The sequence below is a fragment of the Phodopus roborovskii genome, unplaced genomic scaffold (genome assembly GCF_943737965.1).
Source record: "Phodopus roborovskii unplaced genomic scaffold, PHOROB, whole genome shotgun sequence".
In the NCBI taxonomy this organism is placed as follows: Eukaryota; Metazoa; Chordata; class Mammalia; order Rodentia; family Cricetidae; genus Phodopus; species Phodopus roborovskii.
The window spans coordinates 1,089,957-1,109,016 of record NW_026125665.1 but is presented as its reverse complement, the minus strand read 5'-3'; the positions used below and the strand labels follow the sequence as shown (position 1 = coordinate 1,109,016).

The 19,060-nt window shown below is 55.7% G+C and overlaps 1 protein-coding gene across 4 annotated transcripts; it reads left to right on the top strand.

Annotated features, from left to right (window-relative positions):
* Positions 1 to 81: 81 nt before the first annotated feature.
* On the top strand, positions 82 to 18,364 carry Mast3 (microtubule associated serine/threonine kinase 3). 4 transcript variants are annotated; one of them, XM_051178123.1, is made up of 27 exons: positions 82 to 166; positions 264 to 344; positions 7,343 to 7,431; positions 7,510 to 7,579; positions 8,076 to 8,154; positions 8,337 to 8,497; positions 8,570 to 8,645; positions 9,030 to 9,239; positions 9,420 to 9,521; positions 9,603 to 9,735; positions 10,013 to 10,071; positions 10,417 to 10,502; positions 10,577 to 10,785; positions 11,042 to 11,180; positions 12,376 to 12,508; positions 12,591 to 12,756; positions 12,874 to 12,975; positions 13,231 to 13,353; positions 13,483 to 13,592; positions 13,751 to 13,887; positions 14,211 to 14,449; positions 14,646 to 14,864; positions 15,017 to 15,243; positions 15,459 to 15,581; positions 15,664 to 15,800; positions 15,880 to 16,061; positions 16,568 to 18,364. In XM_051178123.1, exons 1-27 carry the CDS (start codon positions 120 to 122, stop codon positions 17,089 to 17,091), a joined length of 3,963 nt encoding a protein of 1,320 aa, XP_051034080.1. In that variant the 5' UTR covers positions 82 to 119; the 3' UTR covers positions 17,092 to 18,364. The 4 variants fall into 4 exon arrangements, with proteins under 4 accessions (XP_051034080.1, XP_051034079.1, XP_051034082.1 ...); XM_051178122.1 differs by having other exon boundaries at positions 7,507 to 7,579; XM_051178125.1 differs by lacking the exons at positions 82 to 166; positions 264 to 344 and adding an exon at positions 4,754 to 4,982.
* Positions 18,365 to 19,060: the final 696 nt, after the last annotated feature.

The window sequence follows — 19,060 nt, the reverse complement described above, 5'->3', positions numbered from 1 at the left end:
CGCCCCTCGACACATGCCCCCGCCCCTACCAGCCGCCGGTGCGCGCGTTGCTCTGTCCGTAGTCCCAGCGCGTCTGCTAGCGTCCGGTACCACCGGTCGTCGGTTTCCGCGGCACCGCTATGAAGTCCCGCAGGGAGAAATTGCTGATCCCCGCGCTGACGCTAGAGTGAGTACAGTGGCCGGAGCCCTGCGGTGTGGTTCCCGGGAGCCCGCGGGGGTCACGCCGGGTCGCCGCGGGGTCACCGCCCGCCTCTGTCTTGCAGTCTGTCACCGAGCAGCCAGAGCCCATGCCTGCTGAGCCCCGGCAGCCCGTGCAGCCCGTCATTGGGCCTGCAGCCCTGGAGGTGAGTGGCGCCGCCCTGCACGCGCGCCCTCCGCTCGGGCCTTTCACACTCCCCTGGCCCCAGGCTTCAGTGTCTCCCCCTCCCCGGCTTCCCTTCCGACACCGCGGGAGCGCCCAGCTCCGGCGTGTCCAAGGCGACGCCAGTACTTGAGCCCAACGACTTCCCGAGACAGGTGTTGGATTCCCAGGGCCATGCCAGGTTGTGACCTCGGGGACCCGCTGGAAACGCCTCCCTCTGGTTACACACAAGGCCAAGAGGCTGCACTAGACCCAAACAGGCAGCCACCGAGGGCCGGCTCTATCCTGACCATGTTTCCCAGCTGAGGAAACTGAGGCGCAGAGTCAGGCCTGTCATGATTCTGGGGGACAGCTTGGCCACCACACCCTACTGAGAGTCAGCGCCACCCTCTGATTACTGGGCCTATTTCCGAGGCTAACCCATCTGAAAATCAAGTCTTCTTGACTTACCTGGGAGCTCTTAGTGTGAACCTTAGTGTGAACAAGCTGTTCAGCACAGTCTCTAGATTTTTGAATGGGGAAGACACATAATACTACGGAGTCTGCACTGAAGCAGACAATTAACAGGGCTACACTATTCACTCGCAAACGTTTTCTAGACACCAGCATGCCAGGTAAACAGTCCATAGTTGTGAGCAAGAATAGCGTCTCCCTCAGAGGGTCCGCAGTTAGCTGGAGGAAGTGACTGTAACAGATGAATGGCTAATGAGATGTTGAAATGCTGACCCCTTGGGGAAGTGACTGTGGATTGGAGTTGGGAATAGAGATATGTCAAGATTAACCCCAGACATCTAGGACTGAGTGTGCAGTAGTCCTGGGGCAGGGTGGGAAACATAGGCCTGTGGAGACTGGGCATCTGGAGGAAAGCTTGTATGCCTAGAACTGGTTGGGTTTGCTCAGTGGGAGGCAGGGAATGCTGTCACCACACTTACTGTAGAGTAGGTGAAAGAGGCCCAAAGGCACCCTAGGAGGCAATGTGAGGCCAGATGCATCTCTGAGTCCTTGGCTCAAACCCAGGGGAGGGCAGGTGAGAGGGAGGGGTCCTGGGTGGGGGATACTTGTGACTGAACAGGTTTTACCTGGAGGAAATGGAGGAGGCACTGTTGGGGGCCAGGTAGCCACAGTCACCACCAGAGGGCAGCAGAACTTGCCTGCAGCCACACAAGGCCTTAGCTTCACTACCCTGTACTTGAACTGGATGGATCTAATTTGTTTGGCAACCATTTATACCTCAGTATGATCCAGGTACTATAGGAAGAAGGTCCTCCTGTGTCCCTAAGGCCCCAGATCGTGTGCAACCCAACCCAACCCACCTCTCCACACTTGCCACTGCTCTGTTCAGAGTTGTGTTTTTTTGTTTTTTGTTTTTTCCTTAAAGATTATTTATTTATTATAGTGTTCTGCCTGCATGTTTCCCTGTAGGCCAGAGGAGGGCACAAGATCTCATTATGGATGGTTGTGTGTCATGTGGTTACTGGGAATTGAACTCTGGACTGCTGAATAGCAGTCAGTGCTCTTAACCTCTGAGCCATCCCTTCTTTTCATGTTTGGAAGCCACCACCACATCCAAAGAATGGAAGCTTTCCACGTGTACGCCATCCTTCATAAACCAGTCCCCTAAATGGACCTCATCAGGGCTGATTTCCATGAGGTTTTTTTGTTTGTTTTTTGATTTTTTTAGATGCTAGGCAAAGGCTCTACCTTTGAGCCATGCCCCCAGCCCCTCACTGGGGGATTCTAGACAAGTCTCCACCCTTGAGGCACACCTCTGGTTCTTGGATTTTTGAGAAAGAGGATTTGTTTTGTTTGTTGTTTTTTTTTTGTTTGTTTGTCTTGAAACTTTGTTTTCATTTTGTTTTCGTGAGACAGGGTTTCTGTAGCTTTGCAGCCTGTCCTGGAACTCACTCTATAGACCAGGCTGGCCTCGAATTCCCGCCTCTGCCTCCCCAACACTGGGACTAAAGATATGTGCTACCATCACCTAGTGATACAGTGATTTTGTTTGTTTTTGTTCTTGTGTACAGCTTAGGTTGTAGGCTAGCCTGGCCTCAAACTTTCGTTATCCTCCTGCCTCGGCCACACTAGTGTTGGTGGAAGAAGATACACCCTGCTCAGTGATCTCTCACCTTCCTGTGTGATTACTGAGTTAATTTCCTTCAGAACTTTGAGACCCTCAAAGGCTTGGCCTGAATCTTTCTGCTCACACTGTATGCTCAGGGCAGGCATGCAGGCTCTGGTGTGAATGAATGGGAAGCAGGTAGAGGGGCTCTGTTGTCCTTCAGGGTGGAAGGCCATCTCAATTTGGCCCTCTAGGACTCAGAGACAGCTCCAGGGCCTTGGAGGCCAAGCACAGATGGAATGTAGATTTACCTGTGGAGCACAGGATATGGGGCTGAGGGACAGTGGTTGAGCCCTGTGGCATGTGGGAAGATGGGTTGGCCTGACTAAGACACACCTAGACCTTTGCCATTAAGCTCTAGCAGGCCATTCCAAGGACCTAGAGCTGGTGGTCACAGGCAGTATTAGACCCCTGACCCCCAGGACTGAGCTTTGTTGGGGTAGCAGCTTGGGGCCCACTAATGAGTCTGAGCAAGTAGTCCTGTGCACTCAGCTTCTCCCTGAGGCAGGCACTCAGGGTCAGCATAGCGAAGTTTTCCAGCCAGGGGGCTGGGAGATGGGGTGCCAGATCAGTGGTGATGTGGGATCAGGGATGAGGAAATAGCTGTGTATGAGGTGTGTCTATGAAACCCAGGACTCCATCCCCATTTGGGTCCCCAGAGTCAGGAGGCTTTGAGACTTTCACAGGGGACTCAGACCTGACACCCAGAATCACAGGTAGCCTTTGTAATCTTCTATCACACCTGACCACTGCAAGGGTCTTTCCTTGGGACTCAAAGCATCTGCTATAGCCCACCCACTTCTCTCTGGGGCCTGCCGTGATGTGATCCTCAGCTTTTCCTGGAAGCCACCCAGCTTCTCATTGGAGTCTTCAACCTCCATCCCAATGTGTAAAAGGTCTTTGCTTTCCAGGACAGACATGGGGGGGGGGCATCTCAAGCACCATCCATGGCTCCTGATTGCTCTTTCAATAAACCTGAACCTTAATACAGCCTGTGTGGTTAGCTCTAGTCTTCCCTCCCAAGTTCTGGGATGATAGGTGTGTGCCACCAATTCCAAGCGTGATAAGATGCTGGGGATGGAATCTAGGACTCCCTCCACACTAGACAAGCACTCCCCGCCTGGGTTGCATCCCCTCTCTCTTTGAAATTCTTCTTTTGTTTCCTGTTTATTCTCTGTTTCCCATCTGAGACTGAGGATCACCCCCATTGAGGTCACCCCTAGGTGCCCCAGAGGCAGGCAAGCTGTAGGTAGGTGTTCAGTAAATGTTTATCGAGTGAATGAATAAGTATATGGGTTTGTGCTCCAGCCAGCAAGGGTGGAGGACATCTGATGTGGCAGTGTCTGGGGGTGACTTGAGAAGAGGGATGGACACCCTGGGGGACCTGTACCTCAGCTTCCTTGGCTATCTTCTTATCCCAGATATGGGGTCTGGGTTTCAAATCCCAGCAAGACCGGGATACGAAATGTCTAATGGTCCAAGGAGCCGGGTGGTGTCGGAATGACTCCCACTAGGACCTAGGGGAGAAGGACTTATACCTTTGGTATCTAAGTGTCTGCGATTTTACGCCTTTGGTAATGGCTTTCGTGGCTATATACGCAAGGTTTGTTACCACCACACCGCGTTCACCGCAGGCATTTTACAGACCGGGAAAGAAAGGGGCAGCGCCGAACAGGGTTGATACCCCAGGGACAGGGACAGACCCGCCGCACCAGCCCAAGTTCCGCCGACGCCCCACCCCGCCACCCAGGCACTAGCAACGCCCCGCCTCCCCTGGTAAATGCCAAAGCCACGTGACTGTGGGGGGGGCCTAGCGAAGCCCGGCCTTTACCTCCCAGAGAGTAACCCCGCCCCTTCTGCTCAAAACCCTAGCAACGACCTGCCTGTTCTGCTGAGGTCCATAGCAACGTCCCACCCTCATCCTAGACCCCCTCTCCCCGGTGCCTAGAGCCCTAGCGACATCCTGCCTGGGTTGCTGAGGTCCACAGCAACGCCCCGCTCTCGCTGCGCAAGCCCTAGCAACGGCCAGGTAACCCCTCCCTCTTCTCAGAATCCTAGCAAAGTCCTGCCTGGGATGCTGGGGTTCATAGCAACGTCCACGTTCGCTCCAGACCCCTAGCAACACCCCGGCGCCACATGCGGGTTCTAATTGAGTACCATCCCGGCGTTTCCGGCAGAGTCTTAGTAACGGAGGCTCCTTAGTGACGGGCCCTGGCAACGCCCCGCCCCCCCGCCCTCCTCCTTATCGACGGCACGCCCCTCTTGCTCCGCCCCTCTGCTGGGGCGGGTCCGGCAGCGCTTCCTCCTCGCCTCCCCGCGCGCTCCTGGTAGCCCGCGGCCGCCGGGCCGCTCCACGGGGCTCAGGCCGAATCCAGCAGATCCGGCCTAGGCCCCGGCGCGCGGGGGCGGCAACATGTCGGATCCTAGCTACTGGACGGCGGTGGCGGCTCCAGGACACCGTAGCCGCTTGGCTAAGGGAGCGCTGCTACAGCGTTCCAAAAGGTAGGGGCGGCTGGGAGTGCAGGGTCGAGCTGGGGACCCTCGGGATTCGAACCCTGACTTCGGGCAGCGCTAATTGAGGAATCTGGGAGGAATAAAGCTCTCTGTGCTGGACTCTCCGCGGAAACGTTGGCGCAGATGCAAATATTCGTGGCCCAGGCTGACGAGTGGGTGGTGGATCTGTAACCAAGGCTTCTCTTCGGCCCAGGTACAGACGCCAAGTGGTGGTGCCTCAGTCAGACTCAGGTTCAAATTGCAGTGTAGCTACTACCATGCCGTGTGACCCTCCAAGCAGTTCCCCAATATCTCTGTGCTTTGGTTTCTCTGTGTTTAGGTCTGTCTAGATAGGCAATGTCTAGGTTGCAAGGACCCTGAGTGCTGTATCTGAAGCTTCGATTGTGCTGGGAGATGTACAGTGCCCTGCATGGATTGCGGGCCTGTTAGAGCTGGCATACAAAGAACTGTGTAAACAGTTGGCATTTAATGTGTGCTCTGGTGGGATGATCCCAGGTTCGCTGAGGTGTCCAATATGGTTGTTTTCAAGGCCTTGACTGTACAAGGGAGAGAAAGCAACCAATCTCACTGGCCACCATTGCAGGACATGGGGGCAGCCAGGGGCAGGGAGAGGGTGTGGCTGCCTGTGTGTCCTATGCAGGGGATGGGGGATGGAGGCGCAGGAAGTCCTTCAGGGACCTTTGGGTTCCTCTTCTGAACCCGCACCTCAGCCTATGGGGCAATTCCTCCCATTCTTGATAGCTGTAGTCCTGGCTTCCCTGTGTGGGAAGCAGGTACACACAGTTGGTGGGCTCCCCAACTCAGAGCTTGTTACTGCTGCTACTTTCCACACCTGTAGCTTAGCTGACTCTGGGGGTGTGGCTTCCTGCAGTCCGGCTCTGAGAGTGTATGTCTTCCAAAGGCCAGGTTCACAGGGTGTGCTGGTTTTGTGGACCTTCCTGGTGCCCTGGTAGGGAAGAAGAGGCACACTAGCTGGGCTCAGCCCCTACCACACTCTTGCCTGGGCCCTTTGCTGCTTCTTGGCTATGCCCTGTGCCTGCTGTCTTGGCCTGCAGCTGTGCCTCTCACCACCCAAAACCCTCCCTGCCTCCTTCAGGCCCTGCCTGCTTCAGGCCCTGCCTGTCGCCCCCTCTCTGACACTTCTGCAGAGGAGGGCTGTGTGGGCTGCTCTCCTTGTCGTCTGTCACATCACAGCCACTGTTGCTGGGTGACTGCAGGGGGCTGGGAGGAGGGCAGGAACCTAGTGGCTTCAGCTCTGCCAATGTGGAGGCCCAGTGGGCAGAAGCGGCCAGAGAGCTGTGGGATGGGGATGGGGTCAGGGCAGGTGGCCAAAAGGGATATGGGATCAGAGGAGGGAAGAGGTGGGCAGAAGATAGAACATGGAAAATCCAGCCTGAGAGTCACCATTCAGACTTTGGATTGTTTTCATTGGGTCAAATTAGCTTTTTTTGTTGTTTGTATGTAGCTCAGACTGGCCTCCAACTCACAGAGAATTTGGGATTAAAGGAAGAAGTGTGCCACACCAGGAAGTAGCTAGCTCTTTGGTGGGATCTTAGGAAGGTAGGATCTTGAGAAGGTGGCTTCGGGAACACAGAGGGTACCTGCTTCCCACAGCCATGGACTCAAGGGCATCACCTGTCTCTGTCTCCTGAATTTCAGTGTGGCTGGCAGTTAGAGCTGGGAAGGAAGAGAGCTGAAGTCAGTGTGTCATGGTCATGTGCCACTGTCCCCATGAGGCTGGATGGGCTTTCTCCTGCCATGGTGTCAGTGGTAACAAGGATGGAAGGGAAGATTGAAACAGGTTGTGTCCCATGTGTCATCCCAGGACCAGGAGATGAGGCATTGAGAGTCACCTCTGAGTCCCAAGGTCAGCCTCTGCTGAGTGAGATGCTTGAGCCAGGTGTAGTGGCACATTCCTTTAATCCCAAACTCAGGAGGCAAGGCGGATCTCTTGAGTTCAAGGCCAGCCTGGTCTACACAACGAGTTCTAGGACAGCCAGGGCTACACAGAAAAACCCTTTTTGAAAAACAAGCCAGGCATTGGTGGCAGCACTCAGGAGGCAGAGGCAGGTGGATCTCTGTGAGTTGGAGACCATCGTGGTCTATAAGAGCAAGTTCCAGGACAGCCTCCAAAGCCATAGAGAAACCCTGTCAAAAAAAAAAAAAAAGGCAGTTTGGTCACCCCCCATGGGTCTCAGAACCCCCTGCTAAAGACCCTTAAAGGGCCTACTGAGGGGAGGTAGTGGTTAGTCTAATCCAACTTGCAGGCAGCCTGAGCACACTCCCAGCTGGGCACATGGTTCCCTGGTCCCTGGAGCTGACCATCTAGTTTGTCATTCCCTCTACAGCTGCCGCAGTGGCAACAGAAAGAGCCTAGTTGTGGGGACACCCTCACCTACTATCTCCAGGCCTCTGTCACCATTATCTGTCCCAACAGGTGAGTGGGGAGATCCAGGTGGGCAGCTGCATCCTAGCTCTGCCCTGAGTCGATCCTCCCCTCCCCTCCCCTCAGCAGGTAACAGCCCCTTGGACAGTCCTCGGAACTCTTCTGTCGCAGCAGCCATCAACTTCCCCTTTGCCCGGAGGTGAGTGTTGTGGCCTCATCACGGGGATGGTGGTCTCTCCCTGTAGCTTCTGCCCTGGCAAACATGGCCCTCCACAGCCACTTCTCTAATGGTGACAGGTAATTCAGAAAAGGGGTTACAGCCATACTCAGAAGTCACTAACTCTAACAGCCACATTGTTCACTAACCAAGAGCTGACATGGTGGGCCCAGGGCCTTTATTAAGTGAGCACCCTGTGCTAGGATCTAAGGCTGCCCTGAGGGCTGAAGCCTGTCTTTTGGAGTGTCCAGGGAGTTGTTGGGGTCTGGGATTCCTCCCCCCCTCCCTGAAACAGCAACTAGGCGGCACAGGCATCAGGGAGGGCTTCCTGGAGGCAATGTCTGAAGATCGTGGGCCCTGGATCTGGCTGCCTGTGGGGTCCTTGATCCAGAGAATGGGAATGTGCCAGCACAGTCTGCTACAAACCCTCCCAGCACAGAGCCAGACTGTCTTTCCATCTGTCCCTGTCTCTCTCCAGGGCTGATGGCAGAAGATGGTCACTCGCTTCTCTCCCATCCTCCGGCTATGGCACCAACACTCCCAGCTCTACTGTGTCGGTACTGACAGCTGCCCTGGGCAGGTGGATGGGGGTAGACTGGGGTGGCCAGATGCTCTTTCGTGGCCTGTGGGTATGGGGCTCCCACGCTAAGCAGGGAGGGCTGGCAGTTTGCTGGGAGCTGTGTCAGGGTGTGACACTGGGGTACTAAGTCCACTGTGACTCTGACCTTCCTTTCTCCAGTCAAGCTCATCCTCCCGAGAGCGTCTACACCAGCTTCCCTTCCAGCCCACAGCGGACGAGCTGCGCTTCCTGTCCAAGCACTTCCGCAGCTCAGAGAGCATGGTAGATGAGGACGGAGGAGGCCGTTCCCCACGCCTGCGCCCACGCTCACGCAGCCTCAGGTAGGCTTGGGCTAGGACCTCTCCACCGGTCAGGGCCCTTAAGTGTCCCTCACCCTCTTATCACTTTTTCAGCCCTGGGCGTACATCGGGAACCTTTGACAATGAGATTGTGATGATGAATCACGTGTACCGGGAGCGCTTCCCCAAGGTATGCTGCGCCCCTGCACCCCCCCCCCCAGCTGCCCCCATCTACCAGTCTGGTCCACCAGCCAGGCCCAGCCCACTGACAAGGCCCTGGCCTCTAATGAGGCAATTCCTCTTCCGTTACCCCAACTCTGCTACTGAATGACCTGTCTCACTGTTGTCCGATACTGCAACCCAGCCCACTACCAGCCCCACATGTGTGTCTTGTCTGTCAGTTGCCTCTGTCATACCCTTTACCCCTGTGTCTCGTCACCTCTTTGCCTGTCTGACCAAGGCCATGCCCCCGGCTGGCCCGCCTCCAGGCAGTCGTCTGGCCCGGCCCCCATTTGATCCACTTCTGTCCACCCACCCCTTCTCTGCCCTGCCACTCACCTCCACCCTCCCACAGGCCACTGCACAGATGGAAGGCCGGCTGCAGGACTTCCTGGCGGCATTCGCCCCTGGCAACCGCCTGGCACTGGCTGACGGTGTCCTGGGCTTCATCCATCATCAGATTGTGGAGCTGGCACGGGACTGCCTAGCCAAGTCGGGCGAGGCCCTGGTCACCTCCCGCTATTTCCTAGAGATGCAAGACAAACTGGAGCGGCTGCTGCAGGATGTGCGTGGGGGCGGGGCTGGCAGAGGGCCACACCTACAGGGGTGGGGTGTGCTTGTGTAACACACCTTTTAGGCAGTTTTCAGAGCCCCAAGAAGCTCCCTATTGGGATGTAGTATGGCTCCGCCCACTTGAGAGCCGGGCTTCCTCTGTGGGCGTGGCCTCATCCCGTGTACCCTGCAGGCTCATGAGAGGTCTGACAGCGCTGAGGTAGGCTTCATTGTACAACTGGTTCGCAAGCTGCTCATCATCATCTCGAGGCCTGCACGGCTGCTCGAGTGCCTGGTAAGCTGCCGGGGGGGGGGGGGTCCTGGTGCTCTGGAAACCCTATGAGGGTGCAGGGGGTTCACAGCCTCTCCTTCCCAGGAGTTCGACCCAGAGGAATTCTACCATCTGCTGGAGGCTGCCGAGGGCCAGGCCCGCGAGGACCAGGGTGTGAAGACTGACCTGCCACGCTACATCATCCGCCAGCTGGGCCTGGCCAAGGACCCGCTGGAAGGTGAGGGGCGCCCAGAGCACAGAGGACCTGGATTCGAACCCAGGGTTCCCTGTGCCTCCAGGTCTCCACCACAGTCTGCTTCCTCAAGGCACTGACCCTGCCACCATGGGTGCCACCTGACCCACTAGAACCTGCTGTCTGCCAACCCCTGGAGCAAGAAAGTACTGGGGTGTCCTCTAGTTGAGGAACATCTGGAGCGTTAAAATCCCAAGTGATGGCTTTTCTAGAAGATTCTATAGTTCTTGCTATTGGGCTACATAGTGAAATCCTTTGACAGAGATCCAGCCCCTGAAAGACCTTGATGAAGACCAGCCCCCAGCTCCTGGATACCCTGAGGTAAGTTATGAGCTGAGGTAGTCATGTTTTATCCTTTCCTGAGTGGCTGGAAGAGGGTGAGTTTGCAGTAGTAGATGCTTGATAAACAGGTGTGATTTCAGGGATGTGGCTGTAGTGGAACTGCCCCATCATAGAGGTCTCCCATGTATGGGGTGGGCTGGAAGGGGCGCTGAAAAGGTGGGCCTAGAAGGATGTATAGGAGTTTTCCAGGAAGCAGGCTGTGCCAGGAAGCACGCTGGTTTGACAAGTTTGGACAAAGAGTAAGTAGTGGTGATCAGTGAGACAGCAGTTTAGACTAGGGGACAGCTTTGCTGTGTGGAGACCCTGAGCTCTCCCCTTGTGTAGAGTCGAGGACTGGGTGGTCCATCCCGGAGGAAGCCATGTGAGAGTGACTTTGAGACCATCAAACTCATCAGCAATGGAGCCTATGGGTGAGTCCTGGGTCCCCTGATGCAGTATGGGCCTCAGTACTGATAGTTGCTCAGCTTCCTGCTCCTGTGCACAGAGCTGTCTACCTGGTGCGCCACCGGGACACGCGGCAGCGCTTCGCCATCAAGAAGATCAACAAGCAGAATCTGGTCCTGCGCAACCAGATTCAGCAGGTGTTCGTGGAGCGCGACATCCTCACCTTCGCTGAGAACCCCTTCGTGGTCGGCATGTTCTGCTCCTTTGAGACCCGCCGCCACCTCTGCATGGTCATGGAGTATGTGGAAGGTGCGGCCCACACAGGCTGCCATGTCCTACCCCCACCCCCGGGCACAGCTATGGGGGTCCAGAGACCAATGAGTGTGGTCCCTGGAGATCTCAGGATGGTGGCCAGCTAGGGAGGGGAGCTTCAGCAGGTAAGAAGGCCACTGGGCAAGGGAAAGAGTTTGCAGTTAGTAGGCACCAGCTGTGTGCAGAGGGCCATATTAGAGCTCAACTTTGCGGCCTGGGCGGTGCCCAAGCCTTACCCAAGTCCCTGGTGCAGGCGGCGACTGTGCCACACTTCTGAAGAACATGGGCCCGCTGCCTGTGGACATGGCGCGCATGTACTTCGCAGAGACGGTACTGGCGCTGGAGTATCTGCACAACTATGGCATTGTGCACCGTGACCTCAAGCCTGACAAGTGAGGTCCCGAGCGGGGAGGGGCTAGGTGCTGCTGGGGCGGGGCTCTGGGCGGGGCTAAGGGGCGGGGCTGGGTGCTGCTGGGGCGGGGTGGGCTTGGGGGCGGGGCTCGGGGTGGGGCTGTGGCATTAGGGGTGGGGTGGGGCGGGGCCTCGGGCTGCCCCAGCAGCTCAGTTTAACTACTTTAGTATCACAGACTCTTGCTGCCCGAAAGGCAGGGCAGTGTGTTTACACGTTGAGCACCTACTCTGCAGAAGTGAGGGCTGCCCGCTTATTCAGTACCACCTGTATGTGAGGCAGGAATTGCTGGTGTCTCAGCTATTTGCCATGTGGAGATGAGAGCAGAAACATCCAGAACCTGGTGCTGTTTGCATTCGGCTCAGCTGATATATTTGGCAGTTGCTGTTTATCTCAGTGTTTGACGTTCTGTGTAGCTCAAACAGTGCACACACACAAACATGTAGTCACAAACATGTGCTTCTCCATGTAGCCCAGACATACATGAATGAAGAAAGTGAGTTTCGGGGGATGATTTTTCCAGATAGGGTTTCTCTGTGTAGCCCTGGCTGTCTTGGAACTCGACTTGTAGACCAGGCTAGCCTTGAATTCACAGAGATCCATCTGCCTCTGTCTCCCAAGTGCTGGGATTAAAGACATGTGCCACCACCCGGCTGGGGGATTTTTAAAAAAATTATTTATTTACTTATTTATGGTTTTTCGAGACAGGGTTTCTCTGTATTGCTTTGGAGCCTGTCCTGGAACTCGCTCTGTAGACCAGGCTGGCCTCAAACTCACAGAGATCCGTCTGCCTCTGCCTCCCAAGTGCTGGGATTAAAGGTGTGTGCCACCAACTGGCGGGATTTTATTTTTAAGTAGTAAATGTGAATACAGTGCATGAAAATATAAGCTCTTAACAGGACGTGGTGGTACACATGTGTTGCCTTACTACTCATGAGACTGAGGCAGGCAGTTCAGGAGTTTAAGGCTAGCCTGAGTTACCTAGTGAGTTTGAAGCTACCCTTGACCACACTGGGGAAAAAAAAAATGTTTTTAAACATGGGACATGGGCTACCTAATGAGAATGGGTTTCAAAACAAAACAAACACAGTATGTACAGTGGAACTTCAGCCAGTCCTGACACCCATGCAGGGCTCTAGCCTCCTCACTCAGCCTTAGTGTCCTGGCCCCTCCCACAGCCTGCTCATCACCTCCCTTGGCCACATCAAGCTGACGGACTTTGGCCTTTCCAAGATCGGCCTCATGAGCATGGCCACCAACCTGTATGAAGGGCACATCGAGAAGGATGCCCGAGAGTTTGTGGACAAGCAGGTGCGACCCAACCCAAGGGCAAGACTGAAGTCCTACCTTCCCAACCGTGGCCAGGAGGGCCTCATTTCCCCATTCTGCACAGGTGTGTGGGACGCCGGAGTACATCGCACCAGAGGTGATCTTCCGCCAGGGCTACGGGAAGCCAGTGGACTGGTGGGCTATGGGCATCATCCTGTACGAGTTCTTGGTGGGCTGTGTGCCGTTCTTCGGGGACACACCTGAGGAGCTGTTTGGACAGGTGGTCAGTGGTGCGTCTTAAACGAAGGGTCTGACACCGGGAGATGGGCTGACCACAGTGCTGAACGCACTTGGAGGGCCTTGTGGAAGGCGCTACAAAGGGTATCCTGTCATTCATCTCTTCTCAGATGAGATCATGTGGCCAGAGGGAGACGAGGCACTTCCTGCTGATGCCCAGGATCTCATCACCAGGCTTCTGCGTCAGAGCCCAATGGAGAGGCTGGGAACTGGTAAGTCAGTGTGTGTGTGTGGGGGGGGGGTCCACTCAAGGCTGGGCTTGCCAGGCTGTGTGGAGGAGGGAGCTTGGAGTTGGGGTTTTGGATAGTACATAGTAGTTAACTAGAAAAATGTATAAGACTCTGAAGGAAGTAGCTGGGTCTGGTGCTCACCGTTTTCTTGACCATATGCCTGGGTTTATTCTGGCCCCATCCAGGGGAGAGAGGCAGGGAGTGGGGGTCACACAGGCTTAGCTAGCATGTCTACAGGGGGCACCCATGAGGTGAAGCAGCATCCCTTCTTCCTGGCCTTGGACTGGGCGGGGCTTCTGAGACACAAGGCAGAGTTTGTTCCACAACTTGAAGCTGAAGATGACACTAGCTACTTTGACAGTAAGTAGGGGTCCTAGGTGTGACGATCAGCACCTTAAACCCCCACCCTGTCTTTGGCACCCCCCATTCTGCTTGTCATGGGTCCTCCTGAGTGTCCCCAGCTGCCTTAGTCCCCCTTCACTCCCACAGCGCGCTCTGAACGTTACCGACACTTGGGCTCTGAGGATGATGAGACCAATGATGAGGAATCTTCCACAGAGATCCCCCAGTTTTCCTCCTGTTCCCACCGCTTCAGCAAGGTGGGGCTGTCCGGCAGCACCCTGTGCTCCCCAGTCTGTCCACCTACTTGTTTGGTTTGGTTTGTGTTTTGAGACAGGGTATTTCTCTGCTGCCCACCTTCCCAGGCCCTGGGATGACAGGTGTGTGCCACTGCCATTGAAAAAAAAAACCCTCACAGGTTTATAGCAGTTCTGAGTTCCTGGCTATTCAGCCCACCCCCACCCTTGCTGAAAGGAGCTTCAGTGAGGACCGAGAAGAAGGGTGGGGGCATAGCAGCGAAGGGGACAGTGGTCGGCGGCTGAGCACTGACCTCCGGTAGGTGGGTTGAGGAGTCAGGGAGAACCAGATTACAAAATCTGATGTTGAAGGAGCTTCCCATTGGCCCAGTAGAAAAGAGTGTCTGACAGTGTGGCTCCCTAGGCCTTGGTAATCCTAAAACAGTTCCACAACAGGTTAGCCTTGGCTCTCATGGCCCCTTCTATTCAGAATGCACTTGGCTAGCAAACTCCATCCTTTAAGTTCCAGACTCAATAGAAACATTGTTGCTAGAGGGTAGGAATTGAAAACTGGGTTTTTAGGGATAAATAGGAGTTCCATAAGCAAGTGTGGCTGAGTGGCATGGCTTCTCCCTTAAATAGGCTGCGTTCCTGGACATGTGCCTCCTCATGTCTGCCTTCTTCCTCCATACCTGACCGTGGTCCCAGCCCGACTCTCCTGAACACCATCAGCCTGGATACGATGCCTAAATTTGCCTTCTCATCTGAAGATGAAGGAGCAGGTTCAGGGCCTGCTGACCCCAAGAAGCCTGTCTTTACCCTGGGGGAGCCTGACCCACCCCCCACCACTCCAGTGGCACCCAAGCCCTGCAACCTTTCTGGTAGGTGCCCTCAGGGAAATTTCCAGAGTGGGGGCTGTTTAAGAAGGATTTTGAAACAGGAATAGAAGTTTCTCCAGAAATCACAGATGTTTGTAGTAAGACAGGCCCCATACTCCTAGGATCTTCAGTCTAGCTTCACACAGTTGTGGGGAGGAGAGATGGAGAGGTGGCATACTCACCCCATTTGTCCCCTCAGCTGATACTGCTGTCCTCAGCCACTCCCGCCTTCGAAGTAACAGCACAGGTGCCCGGCACTCCACACCTCGGCCCCTGGATGGGGTCAGAGGTCGCCGCCTGGGATGCCCAAGAGACCCTGGGCCTGAGAAGTCCCGGGCCTCCCCTGGTGGTGGCGGGGGTGGGGGCCGAGTGCCCAAGTCTGCCTCGGTATCCGCCTTATCCCTCATCATCACAGCAGGTAATATGTCTGTCCAACCGGCTTTGCAGCCAGGGTGGGGATGGAGAGGTGGTTTTGGAACTGGTCTTATGCACCCAGCTCCAGGGTGGGGACAGTGTGGCCAATGTGGGAGGACAGAGATTCAAGCTCAGTGTCCCTGCTGTCCCCCACAGACGATGGCAGCGGGGGTCCCCTCATGAGTCCCCTGTCGCCCCGCTCGCTGTCCTCCAATCCCTCCTCCCGAGACTCCTCACCCAGCCGGGACCCATCACCCGTGTGTGGCAGCCTGCGGCCCCCCATCGTCATCCACAGCTCAGGCAAGAAGTATGGCTTCAGCCTGCGTGCCATTCGCGTCTACATGGGCGACAGTGACGTGTACACGGTGCACCATGTGGTCTGGGTGAGGCCTCATCCCATTGACTGGACTTGATCCTTGACAAACCCCTGCAGAACCTCACTGTGGGTCCCGGCCATGGGAACCAGCATGCTCTCCCTGACCGAATAGACCCCGCGCTGCTCCATAGCTAGGGGAAACTGAGGCTTAGTAGCAGTAGGTACAGGTGCAGGGGTCGTGTGAGTGAGGTCGGGCACTGACCAACTGTGCTGTGCCTGCAGAGTGTGGAGGAGGGGAGCCCCGCACAGGAGGCAGGACTGCACGCAGGCGACCTCATCACGCACATCAATGGAGAGTCAGTTCTGGGCCTGGTGCACATGGATGTGGTGCAGCTGCTACTGAAGGTGGGATGTGCGTGTCTCGGCTGCAGTCCCCAATCCACGGGGTTCCTGGGGGCTCTGTGGTGACTGATATTGCCTCACACAGAGTGGCAACAAGATCTCCCTACGCACCACGGCCCTGGAGAATACCTCCATTAAGGTGGGACCCGCGCGGAAGAACATGGCCAAGGGCCGCATGGCCCGCAGGAGTAAGCGCAGCCGCAGGCGTGAGACCCAGGACCGGTAAGCAGGGGGAGCAGTGGGTCCCTAACTCACAGCTGGCTTGTCCTCCCTCACCATCCGTCACCATGCATGTCCCCAGGCGAAAGTCTCTATTTAAGAGGATCTCCAAGCCATCTTCTGTGCTCCACACCAGCCGTAGCTTCTCGTCAGGCCTCCACCACTCCCTGTCCTCCAGCGAGAGCCTCCCTGGTTCGCCCACTCACAGCCTGTCCCCAAGCCCCACCACTCCCTGCCGAAGCCCCGCGCCCGATGCTCCCCCAGGTGGGTGGACTCTCAGCCAACTGGGGCCTGGTAGTGGTTGTCCTTCATCCCAGCTCTTAGGAGAGAGGCAAGTGGATGAAGGAAGAGTTCCAGGCCAGCTTGGTCTACATAGCAAATTTTAGCCTAACCTAGGCCTCATGAGATTCTGCGTCAGAATATGAATGTGTGTGTGTGTATGTGTGTGTGTGTGTGTGTGTGTGTGTAGGGAGCCCAGGTGTGTGCTTGAACTGAGGGATGGCATGATGACCTCATGTTGGTTGTCTACAATATTTAAGGGTTGGATATAGCTTTGAGGAAGGGTCAGGTTAAGAGGAGGCAGAGAAGGCTTCTGGGAGGAGGGGTTAAATGAGGCCTGGCTTTGATGAAGAATTCATTAGATCCAGGCTAAGGACACTCCCCTCTGCAGGGGTAAGTGGTAACAGTGGAGGGCATGGGCTCTTGCCAGTTTGGTCAGTTCAGGTCCCACCACCAGGAAGGGGACACTGACCAGTTGCTGTTGCCCACAGACACAGCATCCCCACCCAGTGTATCCCCAAGCTCCAGCAGCCCTGCCTCCCCTGCTACTGGCCACACTCGTCCCAGCTCACTGCATGGCCTGGCAGCCAAGCTTGGGCCACCTCGTCACAAGAGTGGCCGCCGCAAGTCTACCAGCAGTATCCCACCATCCCCGCTGGCCTGCCCACCAGTGCCCACGCCCCCGCCACGCTCACCATCGCCCCTACCAGGTCACATCCCCATACCTGTGAGGTCCCCTAGGCTGCGCAGGGGCCAGTCCGCTGACAAATTGGGCCTGGGCACCAGTGAGCGGCTGGAGGGGGATGGAGGATGGCGTGGCAGGGGGACTGAAGCTGAGCTGGTTGTCATGAGGAGATTACACCTCTCTGAGCGCAGGGACTCCTTCAAAAAGCAGGAGGCAGTGCAGGAGGTGAGCTTCGATGAGGAGCCTGGACCGCCTAGAGCAGTGCCCAAGATCGCTGTGCAGGGTGCAGAGGCCACTCCCGGAACCCCAGGGCCAGCCATAAAAGACTAAATGCCATCCCTGGCTGCAGTTCCTCAGGGAGCTGTCATCTCCACAGTCACACCTGGATGGGGAGCAGCCATCAGCCTGGCACATGTCGCTCGAGGGTGCTCCCCTACCCAAAGGAGCTGGGATGGAGGTGCCTGTGACTTGTAAATAGCAGGCCCTTTCAACTAATTTATTACTTTTTATAAGCAATAGCCAGGCTGGCCACCCTGGTCCATGCAGCTGTCAGTCTTGGCCTTGGCCCCTAGGGCAAGGCTTCAGACCCTGTCCTCTGGGCCAAGGCAGAACACTCTGGGCAACTTCTGTGTTTTCTAGTTTGTTCCCTGTCCTTCCCAAGTGTATGTGTGTTATGTATGTGTCCCCTTCTCAATTCCAGCCCAAGACCCACTCCAAAGCACACACCTGTCCCAGCCCAGTTTGGACAGGATTTGGGAGCTGGGTGTATTGGCACATGCTTGTCCCAAAACTATGGAGGCTGAAACAGGACCATCAGTTCCATGGCGTGCTGCATCCTTTGTGGGAGCAGCCCACACTGTCTTACTGCATTTTGCCTCTGATCCTGCATGCTTTGGCTTAGAGGTGTGGGAACCAGGGTTTTGATGGATGAATAGGAGCTCACTGGATTGAGGTGGAGCAGCCCATGCACTCTGGAGGATGTAACTGACAAACCTAAGGGCACCATCAAGGTGGGAAAGAAGTGTATCCCCTGCAGGGTTGGAACAGCACTTGGCAAGCAGGTGAGGACCACGCCTGACCCCCCACACCACTTAACTTTGTCACCACGGTGATCCAGGCCCATGAGGTCTCCCCGGTTGTCATGGCCTCTCTCTGCCAGTCTAGATAGAGGCCTGAGGCAACTTCAGCTTTGCTGTGTGCCTCTGGGGGAATGTCCTCCCCATTCTGTGCCCGGGCTGCTGTATTTACAAGACTTGAGCACTGAGCGCTCCTGGACCCCCAGCTTTTTGTGTGATCCAAGTAGCTGAGGCCAGAGGCTTGTCCCACAACGGCCCAGTGACAGGATCTGCCTGGCTTTGGTGTGAGCATGGTAATGCGTAGCCCAGGTTATCCCCCTTGATGCTGTGTGATCTAGTAGGCATCTAGTAGGTCGCCAGATATGCAGCTCTACCCACTCTGTGAGGGGGTTCCCAGGCACTCAAACCTGCTCTGCACCCTCCCTGACTCCAGCCAGCACTGCCTGCTGGGAGACCAAGGCTGTGCATGATTAGCCCTCCGCCCATCCTGGAGCTGGCATTAAATAAAAACTCGTGCTAATAACAAACCCTGTTGTGTGCATTTGTGAGTGGCTGGGAAGCGGGTAGGATATAGAGAGCAGCTGTTGGCACAGTACCGGAGGTGGTTTTTGCAGGCTATACAGGAGTTTGCTTAAGCACTTTGTCCAATCCAGGCTGCATCCCACCTACCTAGAATGCTGGGTTCCAGACTAGCTAGAGCAAAGGGGCAAGAATCCCACTCTAAAATAAAACTAAACATTATATGGTGTTTCCTGTTTCCAGGCATGGCAGTATACACCGTAATCCTAACAATGGGGTGGCTGAAGCAGAAAACTCATAAGCTCAAATGCATCCTGGGTTCATAACAAGATTCTCAAAAAGTAATACAGTTGAAGAGACAGCTGAGTGGTTAAGAGCACTTGGCAGCTCTTGGAGAGGACCAGTTTGATTCCCATCACCCACATGGTGGCTCACAGCCACCTGTACGACCGTTCCAAGGGATCTGATGCCTTTTTCTGACTTCCAATGGCACAATGTACTCATATGGTGCACAGACATACGTGCAAGGAAAACACCCAGGCACAAAAGGAAAACGGAAACAAAGAACTATAAGGATTCAGGCATTACACTGGCCTACCCCGTCACCACCTGGCAGAATGTACTCAGGCAGTACCCTGGTCAGCCCAGAGGTCCATGGAGTCTATAGGGAGGCAAAGCACCCCATTAAAAGACCCCGCCCACTC